At 36.4% G+C, this 22498-nt stretch overlaps 1 protein-coding gene across 2 annotated transcripts in view; it reads left to right on the top strand.

The window, feature by feature from the left end:
- The window catches only part of GPCPD1 (glycerophosphocholine phosphodiesterase 1), a 46675-nt gene that overhangs the window by 4210 nt on the left and 19967 nt on the right, over positions 1-22498 (top strand). For both annotated transcript variants that reach the window (XM_060786150.2, XM_060786141.2), the window contains exons 2-7: positions 5229-5307; positions 11271-11367; positions 11967-12051; positions 17437-17512; positions 19583-19621; positions 21024-21147. In XM_060786150.2, coding sequence (XP_060642133.2) covers positions 5259-5307; positions 11271-11367; positions 11967-12051; positions 17437-17512; positions 19583-19621; positions 21024-21147 — 470 coding nt within the window. In that variant the 5' untranslated portion in view covers positions 5229-5258. The remainder of the gene's footprint in view (positions 1-5228; positions 5308-11270; positions 11368-11966; positions 12052-17436; positions 17513-19582; positions 19622-21023; positions 21148-22498) is intronic.

Here is a 22498-nt window from a genome sequence, read left to right as displayed (position 1 = left end):
TGGGGTACTGAGAAGAGTGGTACCAAGTTGAGAGAGGATGAAAGAAAATGTCACCCCCTTATTTTGCTCCTAGAGATCTTTCCTTCCCTCCTAATTTGGGATTTCATCCTGATACCTGACAGCTTTGTGCGACAGAAAATACTCTGCTAAACTTTGAAGCTTTGAAATGACATCATGATGAGTTACAGCTGCTAGAAATATCCATACAGGTGCTGTTTAATAGATTTATTTGAAATATTTTTTACTCACTCATCATCTGAAAAGATTTCCTAGAGCACTTTGTAAAGATGGTTGTGTCCTTCAACTCTGTAATCTAAAAATAAAACAGAGGATTGGCATTTTTACTTATTCCTTCAGGGAACACAGTGCAGTTTACATATGGTGCGGCTCATATACAGCTGGAAAGGTCAACTTAGATTTCCTGTTTCTTTGTTCTATTCTTTCTTCATCTACATAAGTGGATTGCTGCTCAATTCTTGAATTCCATCCAGTGCTTTTATGATCTACAGCTCAGCATGAATTGCATTTAGGATTCATTGTCGTATTTCTGGTGACCACTGCTGTTATAGCTCAAGTCAAGTTCTGTGAAAAAAAAATGGAGCATGGAAGCTTGGTCTTGACCCACCACCAGCAATCTGCAGTGTTCAACACTCTTTAACATTATAGTTCTTTGCTACCTTACTGGTAATAGCGAAAAACCAGAGACCTGTGCCTGACCATAGCTCCTTCTGCAGCAGTACTTGACTCCTACAGCATGTGGCCCCAGCAACAGTTTGACCTTGGCTACAGATTCAAAATTGGGGGATCCAATCATTCATTATAATCCCCCTTTTTTCAAAAGAGATTGCACAATGGCAGAAGTATGAATCTCACTGCCATAAATATCAGGGGGCGCAGGGCTGAAAGCCCTCTTCATTGGGTGCCACCAAAAGGTTTTGTCCACTTAGCCTGGCATGTTTATGTAGTCCCAGAAAGTCATCACCAGCTGCATCAGTGACTATCAGTACCCAAAAGTTCAAACACCTGGAAGGAGATGGTAACTTTCAGAGTATCTCTCATACATACATGTGGGCAAGCCCTTTCATGCACAGCTTGCCTTGCAGCTCCCCTTATGGCCTATCACTGCGCTACATGGGAAGTTGTGGATGCCTTTGTATTTGAAATACTTTGCATTTCCATAGTGTGTCAATAAGTGGCCCTAATTTAAACCCTCAAATTATGGTAATTTGGAATTGCTGACTTAAATATTGTTCTTTTGCAGTATTAAAATATGACTTTTTTTGTAACTTGACTCTTGGATTGCATATTGAAGTAAGGTGAAAAGACAAGCCCAAATATAAATATAGAACATAACTTTAGTGTTTTGTTTCCAAGACAGAAATACAAAGTGTATTGTAAGCCAGTACAAAATGTTGTTGATAGCTCAAGGTGAATACTGAAGGAATTATATTGGCCTTTCTTAGTTGTTATACCAAGTTCTGTTAACTGTTAGGCATTTGAAATAGTTGTTTGGCAGTTTTCTCTAATGTTTAAAAGGAGCAGATGTCTGGAAATTTGCTCTAGTGTTTAAAAGCAGCATATAGAATAAAGCAGTCCAATATGATGTAAAGTTTAAGATTTGTGACTAAATAGTGACTGAGGAATTTTGCTAACATTGTTATAAACAGTCTTACCATCACTAAAATCACTGCTTCTCCAAAACAAGGAGCTGAAATGCTTGCAAAAATCAAAACATGCTAGACTATGATTAAGCTGATTGTGATATACATTTGAGGTTTTTCAGGTGAAAATGTACTGCTTGTTGTGCTGAGTAGACTCCTTCATGTCTATAGGTAGGTTACTGGAAGTTGTTGGGAAATAGACACATAAATTTAGCCACTGGATACTACACTAAATTTAGTTACCACTAAAGTCTCCCATTCCAAAAATTATCCTGTCTGCCTGCATTGTTATAGACCTCAACTGCTTTTTTTCCATGTTCAGAAACAGGGAAAGGAATCATGAGCTGCTTTTTTGTGTTATGAAGAGAAAAAATTGATAATAAATCCATCAGTTGCTCAGGCCTGTGAACTATTGACACAGAAAATTGTAGTGTCTGCTGAAACACCTAAAAGGAAGTCTGTGTAGTGCCCAATGCTTCTGAAAATATTCACATTGTAAAGAGTTAGGACGCTTTGTCTGCGTGAGACATGTTTGTGACTTGAGTCAAAATATTGTTCCTGCTAAAGGTTTGTTACTGTTTAGGGAGCTAAAACATTAGCTGAGATTAACTTTAGTTTAAAGTACAATTAGTCTCAGCTAGTGGGGCTAAGATGTTGTGTTAATATTGCTTCATAATTGTTGTACATTATCCTTTTATAGTTGTAGAATGCAGTTTCTACTGGAAGAATCAGAAAAACTTACTTTCAGTTTCAATTCAATTTATGCAGCAGCCTGTCCAATGCTGCATTTCCTTCCTGAACTTGAGTAGTCTAGGATGCTACAGTGCTGTCTCATACTTCAGAGTTCCTTGCAACTCAGCTGTGGAAAAAACCCCTTGGTTATCTTGTTTGCCTTAGTTGAAAGAGAAATGGAAGGCCCAGTTGCCTCAAGGTTGTTGTCATAAATTGCAGACTGCAGACTGTTTCTACTCCTTGATTTGCCAATCTGAGTCATTGTTCATGGAAATTATGTAACTCTATAGCTAGATGCCAGTTTTACTTTAATCATAGTTCTTAAATTGGGCTTGAATTAAAATATGACAAACAGAAACTGCAGTTTAATGCATCTGGTCCTCCTCCTATGATTGCATGTAACTAAGCTGAGATCCCACTCAGCATTATTTCATCTCAGTATCATTTTGCAGTGGTGCAGCCATTGTTGTTCATTCGTTCAGTCGTCTCCGACTCTTCGTGACCTGCAGCCATAGCCAGAAGTAATTGTGTACCCATTGCCATTTTATGCATTATGAGGAAACAAGACCGACGTGGGTTGGAAAGGTGGGTGGTAGCTATGAATAGGGTCTCGTTTGTGTGTTCACAATTTCCAAAATGTTTAGTATTTATTCAGTTTAAACTCAGGCTTGCAATAGAAATATAAGCAGAAGATATTTTTAATTAGTTTGATTCCTCCTTCCTTTATCACATATAAACACTGAGCTTCTTGGTGTTCATGCATTAAGTAATCTTTTGCAGAAAACTGGTCAGTGCAATAGCACAGAGCCTCAGTAAGGCAGATATTTCTTTCTATTCATCATATGATGCTCTTTTCTTTTCTTTTTTTTGCTTTTTAGTATTTTATGTTTTGAAGGGCGGTGTGGGTTGGTGTATAAAAAGTATTGTGGATAGGGTCTCTTTTTTGGTAGCATCACAGTTGTAACATCTCATTCTGTGTGGCCTTTTTTGAGATTGAACCTGATATGAATATCACCAGGTGGAGATCAGTGTTACATATCACATACTTGCCCAAGGCTTAGATATGCTAAAACTTCAGTCAGAAGGGTGAAATGGTTTTAATATAGAGGCCATTTTGTGTTATTTTATTTTTGCTTGGACATAATTATGTTTTTCTCTTGACCCATTTCTTCTCTGAAATCAAAGATAGGCAACATATCAAAAGAACTGTATGTGACATTGTATCTACAGGTCCATAGCTGCTTCTTGCTGTCTGTTGTTTCTTTTCCACAAAGAATCCTACTTTCTGTTCTTGTCCATCTTGTTACTCTTTCTTTAGTGCAACTTCTGCTGTGCTCTTTGGTTTTTGAGTCCCTCGTCAGTACCTCATCACAGCTCAATTTGTAGTTTTCTTCTAGAATTATTTTTGAACAAAACCAACCACGTGGTTGATCTTAAAACCAACTTTTAAAGATCTTCTGTTGAGGTTTTGTGACAAGAAGAAAAGATATGTTCAAATTTGGTTCTCATTAAAAAAGAGATATCCAAAAGGCTTGTCTTTGCATACTTTCAAAACATTTCCGATAACATCAACAGAATGTAAGCAATTTAACAGAGTGTATGTAAGATCTCATCTGTTAAAGTAAAGGTAAAGGTTTCCCTTGCCATTAAGTCTAGTTGTGTCTGACTCTGGGGGGTGGTGCTCATCTAAGCCAAAGAGCTGGCATTGTCCGTAGACACCTCCAAGGTCATGTGGCCAGCATGACTGCATGGAGCGCCGTTTACCTTCCTGCCAAGGAGGTACCTATTGATCTACTCATATTTGCATGTTTTCAAACTGCTAGGTTGGCAGAAGCTGGGGCTAACAGCAGAAGCTTACCCTGCTTCCTGGATTCAAACAACTAACCTTGCAGTCAGCAAGTTCAGCGGTTTAACCCGCTGCGCCAGCAGGGGCCCCTCATCTGTTAGGAATGCTCAAAACATCCTCTTACGGTATCTCAAGTTATGAAATGTGTTGTTTATGGGGGATAGGGGGAGATATGTGTTCAAGTGTTTGGCGATGCATTTTAAAAATTATTTTATTTTATTTAAAAAGAAATTGCTGAGCACTTGGACATGCATCTCACACCTTTCCCTGTAGATTCCATTGAGTGCTATGCAGTATTTGCCTTTTCTTAACCACAAGTCTGTGATGGCTAGGCACTAGATCGCTAAGAAACTCATTAGAAAGTGTTCTGGATTACAATTTGCTATCTCTGGTAATATTGATACACTTCTGAAAAGAGGTCAAAATCTTTCTATTTTAAAACGATTTAATATATGCACAACAGCTACATTTTTTTTCCATTTATTTGGGCATTCTGCAAAATAAGTGGTTATTATAAGGTCAAAGAGATGAACATGGACATTTTTGTTTGATGTTTCATATTAAATTACAGTACTTCAGTGGCAAAGCTCACTTGCCCCAAAAGGTAAGTTATATGAGAGTTGTTGCCACTGAAAATGTGAATAGTTTATCACATCATATTTAACTAAATTTGATTAAATCAACAATATTTAAAACCATAAATGTGTAGGGACTACTATACAGAAAGCTTCTAAATGCAAAAGGAAATCCTGATTGGTCCAGGAACACATAACTGTTGTACTCACAGTTGGGAGAAAGCATTACAAGTGTTCTTATTAGGTGCAATGCTAATCTGTCTGACTGTGTTGTCAATTACATGAAATTCAAGGAAGACTTGTTGAAAAATGTGTCTAGAAACTTCTAATTAAATGAAATACATTCATATGCTGTTAAGATACTAAATGTTTAAAGTTGTCCTTAAAGTTAAGAAACTCATCCTTTCTTTGTAGGATACGGAAAGCCATTTTACATCAACCAGAATGGCACCTTGTCAAGTTACCTTTGAAATAAGAGGAGCATCAGCACCAGGTAGAGAACACTTTCCTTTTATTGCAGTTTTCCAGTAAAAAAGGGAAATCTTCCACATAATAACCATATATCAGTTTTATCCAGTCTAGTGCCTTCTAGATGTGTGGGTCTACAAGTGCCAAGTGACCACCTGCATGCTGACATTGAATTATGGGAACTGTAGTTCAGCACATATAGAGGGCATTAAGTTGGAAAAACTGTTTTACCTTAGCTGCTAATACTTATAAGAACCGAGGGGGGAGGCTGGACTTACATTGTCTTACATGTAGATATTTTCTATATTAGATAACATTTACAGGTATAATGTTCAGTTTATTGAGCAAATGTGTGACAATTTATTTTTAATTAGAAAAAACGTCTTTTCAGGATTTTTTCATCATTATTTCTTATATTTTTAGTACTGATTTGCTACATATTTCTGTGGTTAAGTCATGCTGCTGTGTGATGTACACCCTTATCTCACTTATTCAGATAAAGATAAACTTGATGGTGATTATAGTAACTATATTCTGACTGGTACTGCTCCTCTACTCTGCTTCATATAGCTTTCTGTGACCTTTTATGTCTTCCTAATACCTTTTATGTTGACATCTTGCTGCAGACTAGTAGTCTCTCTTCACCTAAGATGAACTTTGGTTTCCCTCTCAGAAAATGTGCCATGTTGTCATAAGACTGTATCCTGACACTCCATCAGCTGTTGTAACATTACTTCACAAACGTTCTATGATATAATGCAACGTACACAGGACTAACCCTGTGATTAGGATGGCCTGGTTTAGTTTTTCATGGAATTCCGATTGACTCGAATAAGTGTTGGAGACCTCCAACCATTACATTTTTTCTCAAAGAATCTCAAAGTGGTCAACAATGCTAAAAACGATATAAGTCACTTATCAACAGCCCTGTTCAGGTCTTGCATACTTAAGGCTGCAGTTTCTTTGACGTCTGTAATGCAGTCTTCCTCTTTTCTTACTGCCTTCTACCTTCCCAATCATTATCCTCTTTTCTAGTAAATTGTGTGTTCTCATGATATTTCCAAAGTACAACAGTCTCAGTTTAGAAATGTTGACTACTAGAACGAGTTAAGTCTTGATTAACTGTAAATCTACTTTGCAGTTGCATCCTTCATTTTCTTTGTTAATTATTCCAAATCTTTGTTATTTTCTCCTAGTATTATTGTTTTTTCAACCCTTCTAATGCCGCTCTATGTCTAGTATGTTCAGCGAATTAATTAAACTGATTGGGTGATAAAATGCAACCTTGCCTGATCCCCTTGCTAGGTAGAAACCATTCTGTTTCTCCATTTTATGTCCTGATGGTAATCTCCTGAATATAAGTTATGTATCAGGACAGTCAAATGCTGTGGCACATGAGGTGTTACTCTCCTCACTATAAGTGCCACTCTTCTTAGATTTTCTTTTCCTGAGTAAAATGCTAAATATATATGACTCATAATTTCCTATTCCTATAAAACTTAGCTCACTCATCCCAAGTATTGCAATGTTTATATCTTCCATTTCTTATTTTACTATGGCTAGCTTCACCTGATTTATGTCTTACTCCATATCCTGCAATATGCGTTGCACAGCTTTGGACTTTCCTTTCTCTTCTTAATGTCCTTTTGCATCATTGGACACTTGTAATTGCCCTCTGTTGTACTTTGGTAGTATCCCATTGAGTGTCTTCTGATCTGGGTGTCTCATGTTCTGGCATTATCTTTTATTTCATTTTGGATTGTCTCATCATACATTTTTCATTGCAGAAGACATTAAAACGGGTTTAGTGTGCCTCCTTTTGCACCGTACTAATTAGTGTTAGCTGTAATGCCACAGCCATTGTCTCTTAAGAGATCTTTTACCAGTGCTAATCTCCACTATTGCTGCCGTTTGGACCATTTGTTTTGATTCCTCAGCAAAAGCTTTTCTGACATGGGAGACTCTGTCAGCAGCACTGCCACCATCAGCATTGATGGTAGTTACAAAACATCAAATTCAAAAGTATGCCAAAATGATTGGGACATAACCAGCTTAGCTTCCCAGTGCTTGTTGAGTGCCTCGTCCTTTCAGCATTGGGTATTTTATTCGTTTTGCACAGAATTGCATCTCCACAAAACAAGAGCTGTATGTGTGTATATATTAATGCAGGTAGGCAGTTGTGGCTAGTCACTAATTGCCATCCACAAAGGGATGGAGATCATGAACATTATGTTTACAATACTATGTAGATGCAGTCTTTGAATTACAAACACCCGACTAACATACAACTTATAGTTAAAAACAAGGGTAACACACCGGGAAGTGAGAAAAAAATCTACCCCTAGAAAGGGAAATTTTCAAAATCCATTTGTCATGGGGTCAGAAGGTGAGGTGAAATCTTCTGAACAAGGACACAGACAACAAAATAGGATGTTAACAATTCCCTATGATATCCAGATATTTTAAAAAATGTCTGGAGTTACACTTAAAATGTACCTGTTCCGACTTACATACAAATTCAACTTAAGAGCAATCCTACTGAACCTACCTTGTTCGTAACCCAGGAACTACCTGTACATCCATTTCTTTTTTTGTATTTCTGCGATATTTTTCAGAGTAATGTTTCCCAAAGGTGGGTAGCAAAATAAAAACAAAACAGTGGAATAGAAAATTTATTTATTTACTATATTTGTATACCGCCCTTTTAGCCCGCAGGTGACTCAAGGTGGTTTAGAGACAGCAACAATTCAATACCTACAGTACCATAAAATACAATTTAAAACATTAACATATAATATAAAACCATAGCAAGATCAATAAAAACATATATCATTAGCGTTTCATTGTGAAAATATTGTTTATTAAAAAATGAACAATCACAGCAATAAAACCATAAAATAAAAATTGTCTTACATTCAATTAAAAACACTGGTGGAGCTCCCTAGCCTTTGAGACTTTAAAGGAGGAGGGAGGGGGACAGATAGCCTGAAATAAGGGATTCTGTGCCAGAAATGTACTATTTCTTTTATGTACCAGCAACAGAAATAAGCTGTGGCTGGTCTTAGGGCATATCATTGCAGCTGGATTTTGACATGATCTGATTTGGGTTTAAGGTTAGACCAGCAATTAAAACTGGACCCAGAAATGCATTGATAGCCATTACTGTGGCTAGAATATGAGTGTTGCATTTTCAGCTTGCCTAGTTTTTAAAATGGACAACTGCTTTGCATCCATAGTAAAAAAGTAATTGACCACTTAGCTTTATTATCAGTTAATGTCAAATAAGATCTAATTACTTTAATCAGTTATCTATTAAGTATCCAATTGTGATTGAGTCTCTGCTTCTGACATACTGACTAGTTAAATTAAATGGAAAAAATATTTCGTTCGTTAGCTGATTTGTATAATAATATAGCTTGGCAATGTACTTTCTGGAAAAGTGCAGGTGATTATGTCCTCCAATTTAAGCTAAGAATGGCTGGCATGTTCCTGTCTGTACCAGGTTCTTGCCTCCTCATGCAAACCAGAAAACATTGCACAAAATGAATTGTTGAAAGCTTTCATGGCCGGAATCACTGGGTTGTTGTAGGTTTTTTCGGGCTATATGGCCATGTTCTAGAGGCATTCTCTCCTGATGTTTCGTCTGCATCTATGGCAAGCATCCTCAGAGGTAGTGACATGGCCATATAGCCTGAAAAAACCTACAACAACCCATTGCACAAAATACTTTTCAGTTTGTTCCTAAGGTTACTGCACCATGGTTTAGAAGAGGCTCCTCATTACTGAACCCCTTATCTCAGTTATTTCAGAAGTTACAGAGAATTAATTCCTAATACAGCTGATAATTCTGTGCACTCTCAACATATTTGAAATATAACCTAGGAGAAGGGCTAAGGATAAACAACTATGGAACTTTTAGTCTATGATTTTTAAAGCTTTTATGTGAGCTTTTGTTGGCAATTTCATTAGACATGGCTTTCAATCAGAGGAGTGAAGTGTCCATATGTGAAGCATATTAATCTTTTAGCAGGTATATGTGAGTAAGACATGCATATCTTACAAAATGCTGTTTTATTTGAAAATTTCATATGGGAAAAAAAACTTCTCCAGTAACAAATGAATGTCATAAGAATTTAACTGTCGTTCCTCCAAAATACTACTGAAACCGTTAGCTCATGTCAAATGGAGGTCTACAGACATATGTACAGCATAGGCTGCAGCTTGTTTTTAAATCTTGACTGAAGGGATTTTTAAATTATTTTACTAATTTTGACTTTGGGGGACACAAGAGAGCTGGGAAAATCTGCAGAAAACCTCTTTGCCTTTCCCCCTCTCTCAGAAACATATTAAGAAGCATGGGAGTTGGGCCAGGAAAATAGTGGCGATCGTTTTAAGGCTTAAATCCATACTTGTTTAGATTCATGTGAAATATCCACCATTGCTGAGAAGCGTGGAAAATGGAGTTTCTAAATCAGCTAGAAAGATTGATTTCCATGCTGCAAACATGCACTGTGTGCTTCTCCAGGAAAGACATTTGCCACTCTCAGGCTTCCTTGCTGCTAACCCTTCCTCAATCAGCTTCTTAAATACCATATATACTCAAGTATAAGCCAACCCGAATATAATCCGAGGCACCTAATTTCACCACAAAAAACTGGGAAAATGTATTAACACGAGTATAAGCCAAGGTTGGGAAATGCAGCATCTACTGGTAAATTTCAAAATAGAAATAGATCCCAATAAAATTGCATTAATTGAGCCATCAGTAGGTTATATGTTTTTAAATATTTACATAAAATTAATTTAAGATAAATCTGTCCAACTCTGATTAAACCATTATTCTTATCTTCTTCAATGTCAGTGTGCTTATGTATCCTTCCAATAATAATAAAGAGAGTAAAATAATAACTGTAATAATAACAATAAATAGAGAAACATAATCAATGTAATAATAATAATAATAATAATAATAATAATAATAATGTAAAATAATATATAACTTTGACTCGAGTATAAGCTGAGGGGGTCTTTTTCAGCCTAAAAAAGGGCTGAAAAACCCAGCTTATACCTGAGTATATGTTTTCGTTTGGTTTTTCCTTCTCATGTCTACCCCCATCCCCTTATAACATGTAGCAGGGTTTTTTTCCATTCTAAGAATCCTGGTGGTGTATTTCTACCAGCATAACTGATCTTTAATGGCTCTCATAGCAGCTGTTCTGCCTACTGCTTATCCATTTACATCACCAGAGAGCATGTTCAGAAATATTACATAATGTACCAAACTCAGCTGGTAGCAAGCAAGTTGTTTATGTCTTATATATCAGGCAACCGGCTGTTTTAACTTGGCACTTATGACCTATATAAATACTTACAAGACCGTAAATGTATGAGTGCACATGAATACCTTTAAGGCACTCCAAGATCTTGTTCAGAGCTTTGGGATATCAGTACATCTCTTACTCCTCCCTGTGGATCTACATATAAATGTCATGTAACATTAAGATTTTATTGTAGTGCACAAAGCAAAAGCTTTATTCTAAGTACGGTTACACATTTTTAGTTTTGCCTTCTTCTCATGGAGTCTTCCTTGCTGCAGAGAACTTTACTTTAGTGAGAGTGTAAAATGAAACTGCACTTAAACATTATCAGACTTTTAGTTGAGGATGTTTCTTCTAACAGATAATTTATATGTACTAGCATTTGTTTCCAAAGAGTTTCAGTATATTGTTGTGGAGCACTATATTGGAATTATGGGTTAAAGACTGAGAATTTTTTCTTGATCTGCCTTGCATGGACTAGAACAGTATATACATTCATAGTACTGCAGAGTTGTATAGTGATTTGCATATTTTAATAGAAAAAAGTGAAAAAATGTTAATTTTGAGTCTTCTTACGTTTTTACACAAAGCCACTTGATCAAGCTATAGGCAAAACCTGAATAATATTTAAAATTCTATTGAGTGCTTTGTAACATATTGCTGTTTCTAGGAGAAGTTTTTGCCATATGTGGAAGCTGCAGTGTGCTGGGAAACTGGAATCCCCAATGTGCAATAATCCTTCAGCCAGAGGAGGAGGCTGGTGATGTGTAAGTTTCCTTCTACAATACACACAGAAACTTAGAACTACATGGGACAGTGCTCACCATACAGTTCATGTTCTGCAATTTGGTCATTGTCTCAACATCTGGATATACCGCATTGAGTCGCCGATTTAGGCTGAAAAATGCGGTATAGAAATAAAGCAAATAAATAAATAAATAAAATATACTTCAGTTTAGAAAACAAAGGGTATACTAACATTTGAATTTGGCTGTTGGATGCTATATTGATACAGATTTGCTTCTTGCTTAATTATTTATGTTGTGCAGCTTGAGTAGCATGCCTGTTTTAAACTATGTTAAAAATGAGTATGTCTGTGGAATGCCACATTGTGGCCATAAACTATACCAAAATATTTTTGTCCAGTTCCCTTGTCCTTTCCGTGATGTCCTATTAGTTTGTTTGCTCTACTATTGAAGAAACATGCACACCCTGATCCAGTGAGCAGGGCCCTTTAATAGTAACAGTTTTAGTATGTACAAGAAATGGCTAGAGGCGGAGCTGATAGCTGACTTTGAATTTGAAGCCTAAATGCATAAAATCGTATGACAGTCATCTCATTTTCCCCTTCTCTTTTTCCCTATAGTCTTCTATGGAAAGCAACTGTTAAACTCCCTAAGGGAGCTGAAATTGAATATCGATATTTTCAAGGCATCTTTTTAGAGCCACAGGTACGTATAACTAAGTAAACATCATTGTGATATGTTGATTAATTCTAGGATAAGCTCCTGGTGTTGTGGAATTTAACAGTAGTGTACACCATTGTCAGTTGTTTGATTCATCATTGTTTAATTCTCCTGAAAACAAACTGGTTTTTTTTGTTTTGTTTTTTTTTTTTTGAGAGAGAGAGAGAGAGAGAATGCTACTGGAACATGACCATACAGCCCGAAAAGCTCACAGCAATCCAGTTATTCCGGCCATGAAACCCTTAGACAACAAACTGTTTTTAGCTTCAGTTAAACATTTCTTTCAAAGAAAGGCCCTGTATAAGCATGAGCACCTGCTTTAAGCTGACTGCATGCAATGGATGGTTGCAGCTGGCTTCCCAGCCATGTGCATGCAGACCAAAAGGCATATCTGACTCATTCAGTGTATTTACACATATCATGCTTTTCCTCCCCAGTTGTGTTTTGTGTGGGAAAAGTATAACCTAAGAGGCATAACAAGCTTAAATAGTATGCTTGGTGAGCTTCTGTTATCATTAAGTAAAGTTAAATAAGTTAAACATGGCATAGGCATGTAATTGCTAAGGAGATAAGCAAATATTTCAATAGTTTTTCACAAGTTATCAGAAGTAACAGCAAGCTAATTTTGATACTTGTTTGGTCTGCATTCTTCTAACTTAGTTAAATATTTGAAGGTGCAGTTTCAATTTAGTTTTAAAAGCAGTGTCTTAGATCTGCTGAAGTAAGTCAAGTTCCCTTATAATACATGCAAACTTTACAGTATGTATTGGTGAGTGTGTTTCCTTTGAGTAGGTGCTCTGTATCGTGCACGCTATATGTACCGTGTGATGCAGAGGCTTCTATGGTAAGTATGAATTTTATGGAATAGCAAAATATAGACCTATGTAAGAGCCCAAGTTAGTCAGCGTCTAGGTATTGGTAGAGGATAACATTTGTCAGAGGTGTGGGAGGGGAGTATGGAAGTAAACAATACACTATTGTAATGTGTGGATACAGTACAATAATGGTGAAAGCAAAAAAGGCATGTAAGATTGAAAATGTGCATCTACTGTAGAATTAATGCAGTTGGACACCACTTTACCTGTCATGGTTCATGCTGTGGAATCATTGAAGTTGTAGTTTTACAAGGTCTTTAGTCTTCTCTGCCAAAGAGGGTTGGTGCCTTATTAAACGACAATTTCTAGGATTCCATAGCACTGAGCCATGGCACTTAAAATGGTGTCAAACTGCATTCATTCCACACTGTAGGACTGTAAGGTGCATCCAAGGACAGTGTAAACCAAATGTTTTGTGACATTGAATGAGTATAAAGCAGTGTTTACTTAATGGTTCTTTCTCTTGCATATTTCCGTTTCTAGCTGTACTGAGTACCCTTGCTTGCTTTACATAAATGAAATATTTTGTAGTTTCGTTCTCTTATTATAGTGATGACCACTTCCTGCATTTAGGCTTAAACTGAAACCTAAGATAACAAGTGTTGTTCTTAATTATACAGACTTTTATCAAGCATTCACAGGCACAGATGCAAAATTTTAACTGATAGGCCAAGCAAGCTTTAACTAACTTTAAGTTCAGTGAGAGTGATTTAGGCTGATTTTCATATAAACCTCCACTATGCTTAAGACCTAATGTCCTAATGTTTAATATGAATTATTACCTTCACTTTCTGAGAGACCTTTCACCAGAACAGACATGTAATCTTTTTATATTTTTCCACAACAGTTGTTGTAAATTGAACTGTGTTTAATTCGCAGATTCAGGCTGGATTTAGAATGCTACCATAAGCAGGAGAATAGTTCATGTTTAAAAATGCTTTTAAGGAAAAGAGATATAAACATAAGATCAGTTTTAGCATTAATGCAATTGTGTAAGTGCCATTTTTCTGCTTCTGGTATAACTGGCAAAGCCAACCTTATATGACATTCTTCTTCTATTGTTTTAATTATGGAGGCATAATATTGATTTACCAACTGTTACCTTGTGGCTGCTCTTAATAATGCTGATAACAGATACTATTAGGTAATAGGCACAGTAGTAAAGCCACTGTCCCAATTTCTGGGTTCCTTGTTGAAAAAACAGTTCATATCATAAAAGAATATTTGTGTAATACTACCGTAAGTTTTTCATTAGGCCAACCAAATGTGCCGTTCAGGTTGGCCTAGTAAATATTATGCGTTCTCGTGAATTTTGTAAATGGCCAATACAGCCACCCTAATATTTCTATGGTTTGTGATGGAGATTGTTGAGCAAAAAGCTCCTACTTAAGTTACTTTTTTAAATCTAAAGTAACTTCAGAGTAGAGAGGTGATGGTTCACAACCACTTCACCTGTCTTGCTAAATAGTACTACAAGAATATGAACTGAATGCAAATAGCAGTAGATTTGCTCTTGAAGAAAACCCTTTTCTTTTGTTATGATGAGTAATCGGCATAACATTTCCTTTCGGAAGAAGGAAGCCAGTACTTATGCTAGTTCCCAAAACCATACCTCTTGGGATTTTATACATGGTGTTTTCAAAGCGGTTTTTTAAAAGAAAAAAACATCTGATTATGCTAGTCAATTTCACTTGGCAGTCTACTGATCAGCATCTGTTTCTTAAATTGGCTTGCATAGAGTTCCTCATTTGAGCAATGAGAAACAAACATCTCTGAACTAGCAGCCATAGTGGTTTGTTAGAAAATTAAAATTTTGAATTAATTAATTGTAAATTAATTTTCACTTCAGATTTATATTCTAGCACTGCTGTTTTTGTTGCTAAATAGTTTAGTGTGCATCTAGGTGCAATATTGCACTCTTGTTTAAAGTACATGTTACACTTTTAGATTTGTTTAATTTGACCTGGATTGTATGTTTATGGATTCAGGGGCATAGCTATAATTATGTCAACAATTATAGATGTTTAGCGTGTTTGCTGGAAAAGTGACAGTTAGTGGCGGATCTTACTTTTTAGTAAGTGTATCAGGATTGTAGTCAAACCAAACAATCCTATGGTAAGAGATTTTATGCAGCCATTTCTTAAAAAGCTAAAATCCTAGAGGCGCATTTTCTTTGGCTGTTCTTCTCTTCCTTCCTCTAGTAGCAATCCATTTTCCAGTTTCACAAAGCACATCAGGGGCCGTACGAAATGCCACATTGTCAGCCAGCCTTTCTCTCAATTGTGAGAATGCCGCTTTTTATACGTACAGCTTCTCTGTAACCCTTGGAGTTTTGGGAGATGCACCCTTGGTTCCTAAATATTTGGAATCATCATCAAATTCTTGCAGTGTTTCAAGTGAAGACATGTATTTGGGTGAGAGGAAGGAAGTAATATAAATGTATAGACTATTTGAACTTGGGACAGCTCTTTTTTAGGATGATGTTTGAACAGGTTTTGTGCAGATAATTAGGCCTGGTATTCTTTAGAATGTGCATGCAGGTATGAAAAGCAAAAGGGTTTTATTACTATTGTTGTAGGCATTTGTGGCTCAATTTTGGAGAAATGAAACAAGCATAGTAGATTGATGTTCCATGTGTGCTCATTCAGTGATCCTTATGTTGGGAAGAAGAATGAAGCTACCTTAGACACTTTACAGAATCGCTTAAGCTTTTTGTTCAATTTTATGTATGAATAGTTATAGGGACTTATAACAAATTGATGTTTTCCTGTTATTCAAATAAAGTTTAAAATGACAAATCAGCATATCAACATCAATTAAAATATTTAACTTTGGGCAGCAATCTAAGCAGAAGGCAAGGAAGATCAGGTTGAAAGAGAATAATTACCGTGTTGTTTGCATAGCTATCTTCTCTTTTCCTTTTCCTTCTGAGTCCAACAAATTCTCTCTTTACCCAAGAATTTAATATACAACTTCTAAACTTTATTATTTGCATTCCTCCTTCTGCTTTGGCCTTTATAGCAGAAGTGAAAATTGCATCCTTCATAGGTCACACATTCTTTCCCCAACATCTTTTTTTTTTTTTTTTGCTCTGGAGATTTCACAGGGTCTCCATTGAATTATTGAGGTGTTTTCACCCCAAAGTTATGATATGCACTCCTGGAGGGTTGTAGAATGGCAGATTGCCTTAAACACCAAGCCCAACCCCTGAAATCAGCTGAAAATCCTGAAGCTTGCAAGTAAAAGGAATAGCCAGTTACAATTTTTCAGCAAATACCACCAAAGCGATCCACTGCAGTAATTAAAATAGACTCCAGCAGCTGTGGCTATCCCTTACCTTGCTGCATGTGCTATTTCACTAATTGTTTGCAGGAAACTTTAAAGTTCTAAATAATAATGATAATAACAATAATCATCATCATACTTATATCCCACCTTCTCTCCTTGAGAGACTCAGAGCAGCTTACAACAGGAACACAATATAAATAAAAGTAGATACATAACAATTCAAGAGGATTAGATCAACAAAGTTAGGACAAATCATAATACATGGGAAAGAAGAATAACAATAGACATGTTGAGTATAACTCTAAAATCACTCATAAGTATAAAACTAAGTAAAAAATTAGGACATATGAAATAGGATATATATGTGTAGATTCCAGATAAATTCTAATTTGTTAAGTTGCCTCTTGTACAAGACAAAGCTTTGTAGGCCTTTGGGAATGGAAGACTTTTTCCAGATGTGGCTGCCTTTATGTCCCGGTTTTCCCAGATTTGATTCCAGAGTGGCTTAGTCATTTTTTGACTGCATGGGAGTGTCCGTTTCAGGCGTATACAGTCTTTTTGTTTGAAAATATGTGACTGATGACTGTATAAATATATGACAATGACTTAAGGACTGAAGTGAGTTCTAACAGATGCAGCTTTTTGCCATTTTTAATTGCTGTTGTATAAAAATGCTGCTCTATGAATGCTGCTAATATACATGACATTTGTGCTTGTTTCACAAAGTGTGAAGTCCAACACTTTAATGTATGATAAATCTGTAAACATAATTTAGAATCTTTTCTATTTGGAAGCAGTATTTATAAACTTATTTTTTTTAAAAACACTATTCATATTGGACATGTGGCATCCAATGTATAAGAGAGGGATTGTGCATGTTGACCTGCTCTCAGGCTTCTACATATTCCACTTAGTTTTAAGTGGTGCACAGTTTTTGTTTGGAAGTTAGATTTAATGTCCTGATGTCAGGGATAGGGTAAAAAAATTACCATCCCATGCCCTCCTTTGTTCTATATCATTTTAATAAGATTTTAGTCTTAGGATGACCAGGTGCACTTTAGTGGCATGAGTGCTTATAAGATAAATGATATGAACCGAAGACCTATCTTTGCACTTCATAGAGTGTTTAAGTAGATTTCATATGGCATCACAGTTAAAAATCAGATGTAACAGTCATTATTGCAGACGTTTAACTTTTAAATTGCAGACTATCGATGGTCCATGCCAAGTCATAATTCACAAGTGGGAGACTCATCAACCACCACGATCAATTACCCCATTAGGTATGGGCACCAACTGCATCTGTTTGAAGCATAAGATTACTAATATGTTACACAGTGGTTTAGTAGGCATTGATAATGTTTTATTGAATTAACATTAATGCCATTGCTACACAGGCACCTTCCTTCCTAGCACAGCATGGTTATTGCTCTCCAAAGTTTTGTGAAATTGTTTTATTTATAGTTGTAAACACATTGATTTGAACATCTAATTTTCCCCATGCTTTTGTCTCTATTAATATTTACACATTTTGGCTGTTCAAATAGGGTGGGTGAAGTTGCCTGTGATTTCATCTTGGGCTTTCAAAGTGTGGCATGGATAAGTCCCGATTCCCATTTCTAAACATGGAACTGGGGAATGTTAGGGATCATCCCATTAGATGAGTCATGACTTTTGGAGACATTGTGTTACATCTTATTATCTCACCAAATGGAAGAAGAATTCATGGGCCTCGAAACCTTAACTTAAAGTTAACTTTTTAAAACAGTGAGAACACAGAGACCACACAATTGATAGTTTTTATTGTTCTTTGAGGCTGGGAGTCCCCGGTTTTTGCTCTTGGGTTTTTTTTTAACAAACCATTCCTCAGTAGTAGAAACTAAATGCTGTTTGTCTTAAAGTTTCAGACCTAGTTGTTTGGGTTTTTTTTTCCAATAAAAGGTTTTACCTATTCAAAGGTATTATTTTGTGAAACAGAGTAATGTGTTAAAAGTAAATAGAATAGTTTTAGTAATGCTAACTTAGGATAAACAGTGCAAATGGGGAGACTTGCTGATACAATCTAACATTATTTTATCCTTGAGAAAGCAATTGAAACTACTTGCTGTGGGTTTTCAGTGCCCCAAATGATGGTGATTTACTGCAATCTACATTTTAAGTTATTTAAATTAAAAATTCCAAGATTGTATATAAATAAATGTGCCCCTTATATTCCGAGCTAAATATATTGTTTCCTAGTTCATGGTCTTCAAAGGAGCAAACCTAGGAAGATAGTCTAAGTCTGCACTTTTGTGCAACTCTATCTAGGACAGTGGTTCTTAACCTGTGGGTTCCCAGGTGTTTTGGCCTACAACTCCCAGAAATCCCAGCCAGCTTACCAGCTGTTAGGATTTCTGGGAGTTGAAAGCCAAAATATCTGGGAACCCACAGGTTGAGATCCACTGATGTTAAGTCCCATTGAATGAAGTGGGATTTTCTTTTGTGTAGGCATGCATGGGATTCCAGTAATTTTTTTCTTTGCTTTGTAATTCTTACAAAAAAGGTGTGTATGTCATAAGTGGCTTTAGTGTTTAATCATTTTTGAACGACTGCTGAGGGGCTCATGCCTTTCAGTGATTCTTGGACCCTTTAAAATCTCTGATAGTCTAGATCCTACTGTTTTCTTCAGTGCATATGAGGGCAGAACCTTAATGGCAGAACTTCATTATCTTTAAACCCTGTATGGTTCTGATTTGTTACTGAGCTTACTTTGGGGGTTTTTTTCCCAAGACTTTTTTCTGAGGCATGAGATAAATATGAAAGTTTAAATCTTTTATCAAGAATTGGGTGGGAGGGAGCACAAGCATTTTAATGGTAGTAGTCCAGATGCTTTCTCTCTGAGCTTGAAGTAAAGGGTATTTCTTTGCTACTTAGCATGTACTTTATAACCCATCACATGAATATAATGACCATTATGACCCAGTGCGACATCATGGCACTGATTCATTCTCAGGATATGTCATGCCCTTTCTCCAGTTTAAACAGTGTTGTTCGAAGGACCTACATGCTTTTGATGTTTTCTGGAGATTATGGTTTTATGTCAAGGAAAGAGCTGAGAGGTATTGTACAAGTTGTAACAAATATGCTTATGCCATGCCTTCTTATTTAAAGTGTCTTAACTGTAATTTGACATAAAATAGTAAAGGAGTTTTGAAATTTATACTGCAATCCTCTACATACTTAACCAGATGCCTCATTAACTTCAAAGGGACTTTCTCCCAGGCAAGTATGTATAGGATTTCAGCCAAAACTAGCAAGTAATTGAACAACCGGTGAATGTGAACTGTTCTCACAGATTGTCCTTTTAATTCCAGAGGATATCTCAATTGATGATGGACACTTTGGAATCTTTGGTAAGTAGATGGTCATGCCACATGAAACTTCCATGTGGATGACGCTGATACATTTCTGTTTTGGTATGAAAAATGACTTTGAAATACTTAAAATTGGGATGTGTGGTTATATTTAAGCAACTCAATAATTAGGCCTACTAAGGAGATAGAATAACAGTTATTATGCATAGCACTGTACAAATGGCATTCCTATATAACTGCTTAGGGCAAGGGTGTAGCTTGTAAGGAGACATGTTTCAAAACCTTGCTTAATTGGTATCTATTAATCCAAAGATGCTTGTGTCCTATGTTTCAGGATACAAATCTTTCCTAGGCAGTTTACATGGAACAGGCATGCATTGTAAAATCGCAGTAAACATCATTAAAATATAAAACCAGGATCCTTCCTATAGGCCATTTCCTGTGGGGAAAGTGAGAAAGAGTCTCTTGGAGCAGGCTTTGGGGTAGCAGAAGCAGGCTTTGATATTACTAATTTCTGCCTCCCCCTCCCCCCTTGCCCCGGAGGCCTTCCTTCAAGGGGTGGGGAGTTGTGTTAAAAGGCCACAGCAGGAGAGAGACCTTTAACAGATGTTGGAAGTGGCCTGTGCTTTTCTATCCTCACATCCTCAATCCTTGGACTTGGAATCCTTCCAGTCTTAGTTGAGCATTGAACTTGTTCCCTTGTGACCGTGCAAATACTCCTTTTAGTCTTAATAAATGTTTGTTCTTCGATGTTAATTAATCTACCTCATTAGCTATACTGAATAAAAAAATAATCTTGTTAGCCTGGGTGCTAACTATGAATTTTTCCCATCCTTTTATTATAGATGGCTCCATTCTACAGCCAGAAAAAAGCATACTGTACATATATGTTCTCTGCTTGAATTACAGGAAACCATGCCCCCTAATCTTTTGACATTTTCCCATTACAGTTGATTGAAAGCTGAAGGGACATGGTTTGAATGGTGTTTGCGAAGTTCATTACCTTCCCTGTCACCTTTTCCTCTAAAGATCAGCATTACTTCATTGAATTAAGTTCACGAATATCCTGGTTTTAAGTCAGAACAGACACTAACATTTAATCTGCTTGTAACAATAGGCCAACAGCGTGTTCTCTTGGCTCCTTCCGGGAATAAAAGTGTAGCCTTTTCTTCTCTGTTTTTCTTCCCTGGGAGTCTGCATGGTTAGTTTCAGAAATCTATACTGTTATTTTAACAGAAAGCTGATTATTCACTAGGGCTCTTTAAGACATATTTGTCAGTTCAATTCTATCTTGCCAATTTTAACAGCCATATGATCTTGTGATGTCTTTTCCCTTTTTACTGGGTTTATTGACATTTTGGGATATGGTAAAATTTTATAGAACTATAAGAATGAAGATTATACAGGACTATAACTCTTGTTGCTTTTTTAACTTTGTCAGATGATGTGGAGAGTATTGATTCTGGATGGCTGACATGCCAGACGGAAATAAGACTACGGCTGCATTTTTCTGAAAAATCTCCTGTATCGATAACGAAGAAAAAATTTAAAAAATCTAGATTTAGGTATGATTACAATTTTTGATGATTCTCTTTTGGTTAAGTTGGATATTGGTCTAAATCAGTGGTTCCTAACCTTTTTTTTTTATCAGGGACCCTTTTCATTAGGGACCACTCTCCAACATTAGTACCAATGGGTTACGAATCAGTTTTTGGTCAACTTTAGATTTGGTTTGGTAATTTAGGGTGCTGAGTCAGAAAATTGCATTGGCTCTAGTCTCTGATACAGAACATATGCCATCCAGTAGTCACCATCTGCTTGTCCACAGAAAACCATATTTAATAATCTAGAGCTGATGTGGTAGTAGTAATCTTTTGCTGGTAGCCAGCTTCTCCCCTTCTGACATTCCCATTGCCTCAGCATTATAAGAGGGTCTTGTGAGACTAATCACTCTTGTTGCCGCGTGGTTTTGAAGGAACGGTGTAGTAATGGTAAAGCCATGGATCATATTTTTGTTCTTGTGGATCACTGGTGGTCCACGGACCACAGGTTGACAACCACTAATCTACATAATACACTTTGAAATTTGTAGCAGTGCAATTCCTGTTCAATTTTTTTTGAAACCGTAAAGTTTTTTTTAATACAAGATTATTTACAGGATTGGTTCATATATCTCATTTTTCCTAATCTTTAAAATGAAGTGTAAAACCAGCTCCTCGAATCTTTACATAAATGTTTGGTGTCTTGGAGCTCTTAAGTGAATTTTAAATACATTGATTATGATTTTTGTTCTTCGCTGCTTTGTAAAACAGTGACATTGTTTTGTGGAATAGTTGCCATTAAGTTAAGAGTGCTCAATTAGGTAACAACTCTGAAGTTGCTCATACTGTGAATCCGAGGAAGAAAGCATTTGTGTGAGAGTGTACCTCATGTTCAGTTCCTGTTGAGCAATTTTTATTCCCCTTGTAAGGCAAGTGTGTGTAATGTCCAGTTCGATATACTGTCTAACTAGGTGTCTGCCACTACATGTACCATTTTGGTCTAAGAGGAGAAAAGATTTGCCATGAATTATGCTATTAATTTATTTGATCCATCTAGTTTTATGTAACTTGTTTTGAAGCTTGTCCAAAGGTACTATATAAAGATAGCAAATAAAGATAAACATCATGATAATTAGTTCTTTATGGCCTTATCCTAGGCCATAGATCAAAGTTGGCCAGCTGCTATTGCATGGTGACCTCATTTTCCACTTGAAGACTCTGAACCCCTTTCCCTCTTTCTTTTCAACAGTAAAAGTGTCCCCACTTTTAGTGTTTAAAAGAACACTTGTGAATATAATTTTGTTTGAAATGACAATAGTTGGGATGATTTTTCTACATTTCTGGATTCTGCAAATTGTTTCAGGTCCAGGAAATG

The sequence above is a fragment of the Anolis sagrei genome, chromosome 1 (genome assembly GCF_037176765.1).
Source record: "Anolis sagrei isolate rAnoSag1 chromosome 1, rAnoSag1.mat, whole genome shotgun sequence".
NCBI lineage: Eukaryota > Metazoa > Chordata > Lepidosauria > Squamata > Dactyloidae > Anolis > Anolis sagrei.
This window is presented reverse-complemented; position numbering and strand designations above follow the sequence as displayed.